This window comes from Acartia tonsa, chromosome 8 (genome assembly GCF_053477335.1).
Source record: "Acartia tonsa isolate MP-2025a chromosome 8, ASM5347733v1, whole genome shotgun sequence".
NCBI classification, from domain to species: Eukaryota; Metazoa; Arthropoda; class Copepoda; order Calanoida; family Acartiidae; genus Acartia; species Acartia tonsa.
The window spans coordinates 14,346,484-14,352,673 of NC_137267.1; the positions used below are offsets into that span (position 1 = coordinate 14,346,484).

The 6,190-nt window shown below is 28.1% G+C and overlaps 1 protein-coding gene across 1 annotated transcript in view; it reads left to right on the top strand.

Annotated features, from left to right (window-relative positions):
• Positions 1 to 4,272: 4,272 nt before the first annotated feature.
• The window catches only part of wkd (TBC1 domain family member whacked), a 111,654-nt gene continuing 109,736 nt past the window's right edge, over positions 4,273 to 6,190 (top strand). The window contains exon 1 of the mRNA XM_080169172.1: positions 4,273 to 4,597. Within this exon, the coding sequence (XP_080025298.1) occupies positions 4,541 to 4,597 (57 nt within the window). The 5' untranslated portion in view covers positions 4,273 to 4,540. The remainder of the gene's footprint in view (positions 4,598 to 6,190) is intronic.

A 6,190-nucleotide genomic window follows, 5' to 3' on the forward strand; every position in this document is an offset into this window, starting at 1 on the left:
TCCATGGATTTTAAAATGAAAATATTTGTGATTTTAATTTTATTATTCGTGTGAAATAAGCTGAAATACGACGCTATACATGATTTTTCAATATGGCCGAGAACCAGTTCTAATCCCAGCAGATATAAGTTGGCAATATAATTAGTGTGATAATTACAGATTTACCTCTCTACTGTACACATAGCTCTATCATTGCCCCTACAGTCTTGGTTTTTAGATTTACATGTAATTATTAGTTGTGCACGAAAGCACTTTTTATGTAAAAATAAAAGAGTGTTCATTAAATAACAAGAAAAAATTAACAATATCATTAAGTAGCCAAATTTAAATATATATACCAAAGAAAGAAATCGGAGTATCGGGTTTCGTCGTATTTTCACAGTAACTTTGATAGGTTATTTAGTTTAGGTTAGATAAATATTAATGATTGGCCCGCATAGTTAGAGGATAAAAATAGGAGAAAAGCTACTGTGAAAATACGATAAAGCCAGCTAATTCGTTTTCGTTCCATGATACGAAATTTATTCGCACAGTAATCACTGGATCAATGAGAGTTATTCTTTTCATTGATGATTCATAATGATCATCAAACCATGATACTGACACACATAAACCATTGATGGATTAGTTTTTCAGCTTAGAAAAGCTTCTCACGGTTGGTTTTTTATTAAATGAATAAGTTAGGGTACAATGTTTGGCACTTTCGATATAAGTAAATGATAATAAAAAACCCATAGAATGCGATAATAACTTCAGAAAAATCAAAGAAAATAGTTTTCATACTTAATTAACGTTTTTAAGTTTTTCTTCAAAAAGTTTACATAAGATGCCTTTAAAAGTCGTCTATGATTTTGTCAGGGATAAAAATGTAACTTTAAAATAAGAATTACAACATATTTATTCAATTAGTACAAAGTAAAATTTTGAACATTTTATTGATCAGTATATTTTTTAGTAGCGAAGCTACTCTATAATTCACTTTGTCCATCCGTCAGTCCGTCAGTCCGTCAGTCCGTCAGTCAGTCCGTAACGCTATGGGGGAAATGGGATTTACTCAGCTCCTATAAAAGATAGAGAGCTGAAATTTTTTGACAACATTCCCACCATTAAGGAGCACAATTAACTATAAAACATCAATGGCGGTCGGACGGCTTTTTAGCAGGTTTTAGGCTATTTTTTTATTTTCAACATTTTTCCTCATATCTTTGGTGTTTATGGTCCGATTTTCAAAATTTTTTCAGTTAAAGATATCAAAATTAAATTTTCCGTCGTTTGGAGAACCAACAATGACGGTCAGACTGCCTTTTTGCAGGTTTTTGACTATTTTTATATTTTTTACATTTTCCACCATATCTTTGGTGTTTATGGTCCGATTTTCAAGAAAACAACAATGACGGTCAGACTGCCTTTTTGCAGGTTTTTGGCTATTTTTATATTTTTACATTTTTCCCCATATCTTTTGTGTTTATGGATCGATTTTCAAAATTTTTCAGTTAAAGATATCAAAATTAGATTTCCCGTCATTTGAAGAAATCAACAATGACGGTCAGACTGCCTTTTTGCAGGTTTTTGGCTATTTTTATATTTTTTATATTTTCCCCCATATCTTTTGTGTTTATGGATCGATTTTCAAAATTTTTCAGTTAAAGATATCAAAATTAGATTTCCCGTCGTTTGAAGAAAACAACAATGACCGTCAGTCCCATCCACGAATTTTTGTGCTTCGCTACTTATGGATGTTGTCATCCTTGTTAAAATGTGAAGTAGAAACCTGAATATTTTATCATGAAAATTGTGTTATGATTAGATTGTCTGCTAGATTACAAGAAAAAAGATACTGACAGTACTTGTTGGTTCTTTAAAAAAAATTAGGTAGATTAATTTCAGAACCCCTCTTTTTGCAACGTTATTTCAATAGAACAGAGCCGTAGTCTTAGTGTACTCAATATCTAGACAGCCAACCATTGTTTTAGAATTGTTCAATTTTTTTAACTTCTGATAAAAACAGAATTAATGGTATTTTTGTAAATATTATACCTCCAAGAAATGGCTATACTTCCCAATCATATGTTGTGTGATATTTAAGAGGAATTATTTTGATATAATGTCATTAAAATATTCGTTGAAAAAAGTGCTATTCTAGCTTATACTTTACATTTTAATGTGTATGATAATTCAAATAAAAGATAATGAAGATTTATATTATATTTAATTGTTATAATTATAAAGAAAAACCTGGAAACATTAAAAAACTGACTTTATTTTATTGACGTAGGGAAAATTTTGTCAAATATTTGAATAAAAAAACAATATAAAACAAAATAAATTATTTTTAATATAGTCACAAAAAGGCTTAATGAGTTTAGGAAATATTTCATTCACTAATCATGTCATTTAAACTCTATTACACAGAATACAGTGTAAAAAGATGTTCTCGTTTTAATTTTAAGTAATTTCAAATGCATTTTAATACCTTTTAATGATTTATTTTTTGAAACATATTTTTATAAAATGTTATTGATTTTTGAAGTTATATGTTAAAATGTTTTTAAATTTTGTTAACATTTTGTTTTAAATGTAGAAAATTGGTAATTCTAAACATTCAAAAAATTATTTTATTAAATTTTCATCACTTAAATTGCATGTTTGATGAAATTTTCAACTGATAATTCAAGAAAAATCGTTTAAGTTTTATTATATTTTACTTTGAAATGTTAAAAAAACATAATTATTGTCAAACATGTGGAAGTTATACTTTCCTCAAAAAAAGACCTAAAACATGCAAATTAACACGTGTAATGAGATTTTTTTTCTTTCAGGTTTAATTTTAAGTAATTATTGATATTTTTTGTAAAAAGGATTTTATATAAAAAGTTTTAAAACTCGAGTTATGTAGTGGTTCTAAAAAAGGTTGCGAATTTATGCAATTTTCTTGCAAAAAAAATTTTCTAGGATTTTAAAAATAGCAAAGGGTGTTATTAGACGTACTTACAGATACAAATGCTTAGTCATTTTGGCCAAACACTAAAATAAAGTTTTTACATCTGAGGGTCCAACCGTGTTCTGGTTACAGAAAGCACAAAATACCCCCTATTTTTAGGGAAAACAACAAGTTTATTTTTTGCTTTTTTTACTTTTATATATGAACACTTTAAAATGTAGAGTAAGTTGCGTAATTTAAAATGATAAACATTAAAAATCTTGATAACAACATTTAAACAACAAAAAAATATTACTTAATAGTTAGTTGCACAATAAATTTCTTATTGGTAAATTAGATATCCAACCATTTTTATTAAAATTGGATAAAAAGCAGGTATCTTATGGGAGTAGACAATGGACAAAATTGTTTACCTGGCAAAACGGGCGGGCACACTGGTACCCAAATTACTAAAAACATGTATTTATATTTGTTAGCTTAAAACTTTGGGTAATTTCATTGGATTTTCAAACTAGAGGTGTCCAAACGTTTCAAAAATGAATCTTCCCTAAATAGGGGTAATTTTGTTTATCATATTAATTGAAAATGTATATAAATTTATCGCCTGATACTAAATTCCTTATTATCTCTGGTACCAGGCGAAAATGTTCAATAAAAGTTCTGTTTTACTTTATATGCTGTATTTATTATTTGTGTTGAAATAAGGCCACACTTTAGTTTTTTTCATATTCACTGAGATTTTAGTTAGTTCCTGTCTCTAGTGTAAATTACATCACAAATATAAAAGTCTGATTCTAGAATTAATCTAAAACATATTTTATGATCGAGTACTTCTATGCAAGGAAGATTCACTTATGTCTTGGGCAGGTTTTTATCCATTTTTATGAGGATCGCTTATATGAGGGAAATTAGCATGTTTAATAAATATTGTCCCAATAATTGTTTTCATGTTTGTTAAAACACAAATCTAAGGGGTGGGGGTAGGGCTTGGTTGGCGTTTAAGAAAAATTATTTTTAATCTTTTATATCATCTTTGATAATACAAAATTATGTTATAAGTAACAGTGTTTTGTTATGCAATATTTACAAGTTAAAATCTTGCTATTGTTTATACAAAACAAAAATCAGCTAGGAATGTATTTTTATTCGTTAAATAAAAAAAATCCAGGTCGTATTAAAAGACAGACATATTCAAGTTAAAGAATATTTGAGCTATAAGTAAAAAACAATTTTTTCAGTTTTGGTTGCTGTAATGAAAATAACACAACTTTTTTTCATTAGTAGTTTTTCAAACAAACTCTGATTCTTTGACCAATTGGTATCGTAGTTTGTTTTGTTTGGTATTTGTGAAAGTATTTGGTTTAATTTACATCCAGGATGAACAATTTAGTGAAAATGATAATTTCTGTTAATGTGAAGTATTAAAAATATATAAAACAGTGATTTTGAAAAAATAATATAAATTTCAACACTGACCAGTATTGCAATATCAGGAGTGATAGTAAAATACTGGTTTTATTTAATTTACAAAATCAACAGTTAGCAAAAAGGAAATTTCACAATAAGACTTGTTCTGTGTTATTGTAATCAAATATTGAAATGAATTTGAAAGAAAAAGTGAAGATTAAACAACGGCGACTAGTGCTCAGTTGTGAGGTAATAATAGTTATTTATTGCATCGTAATATAGACAGCTTTCTGCGGATATTAAATTGTTAAATTTGAATATTAAAACCAGCTTTGTTAGTCCCTAAGGGACCGAAGGACTGGGCTTTCAAAACTGGTTTTAATTTAATAGTTTTTATTTTAATGTTCATGAAAAATGGTCTGTGATACGATACTACCCATGATTTTTCAGTATGGCTGAGAATTGGTCCTTTTCCAGCGGGTATTAATCGCAATACTGGAAAAAAAATAACATAATTGCGACGCTACTCTTTAACTAGAGTTTATGTCAGAGGTTTGATACATATATACGTTTGTTAAAACCATATTGCTCAGTTAATTCACTTAAAATTTTCTTATTTTAAAAGACTTTAGTGCAAATGTATGAACGTAATTACCCGACTTTTTCTCATCTATATATTTCTCTCAGGCAGGAAGGAGAAATTTGGCTGTTTAGTACGCTAGTCAATAAGGTTTTTAAAATAAAGGTTTCTTATTCGTTGACTTATAAACTTTAGGGGCTTCTTAAATTTTTATTGGTTGGTTCATTAAGTTGGTTGTCCAAACATTTCTACTACTAATTGTAAGAAGGGATATTTTTGTGTATTATCATTGGTATGTACATATATTTATCGACCACTGTCTTATCCCTTTAGATCCCTGCATTTCTATATTTTTATATTCTGCACATTTTTTGCAAATTTTTCATATTTTATTTTTACATACTCATGATACAAAGTCCAATTCATTGACAATCTTGTTAACGACTTATTCAAGGATAGCCTTTATTTACCAGAGATTTTAAGGAATAAGACAATAGACGAAAAATTGATTGTAAATTAAACTTATTGGTTGAAAATATAAACGTCCGGAAGAGAGTTTTAAGGGAATGTCAAAAACCCCCTTGATTGAAATTGTGTGGGCTTACTTTCTGCCCCCTTTTTCACTCCTTGAAGGTTTACATGAAACTGGCATAACCCTGAGCACGACACTCTTTACAAAGTTTGGATAATGTTAGTTTGAACCAATCAATCAAGATTTATTACAAATACCAACAGTTTTTATGGCAACTTTGTATACCCTTATATTTTAGGCTCCATATAGTTTCTTTCCTCTATGCATTTTTCTTCACAGAACTGGAGCAACGCATCTATATATTATCATAAATATATTTTCTTTTAAGAAAAAAATAGAACGTTTTTAGCTTGTTCTTGCTGCGCAACATGAAGACATTCAGTTTTTCTCCTTTCATATTTGAGACAAAAAAAATTTTTAAACTAATAATTAGCATTTATTCTTACATAAAAAAAGATATAAATACTAAAATTACATTAACAATCATATAAAAAAGCCAAAGAAACTCCACAAAATTGAGATTCAACATAAAAATTCTAAAAAAAAAATCATCCTTTATCACTCAAACAATGACAGTCATATTCAATAGAGGCAACTTAAAAAAATGCAATCACACATTTTTTTACATTAAGACAAATTATGAAATACCATTTATTTGGACGGAAATGGTAAGGCTAGATTATATATTAGTTAACATACAATCTGAATACATTATTAGGGCCAAGTCAAA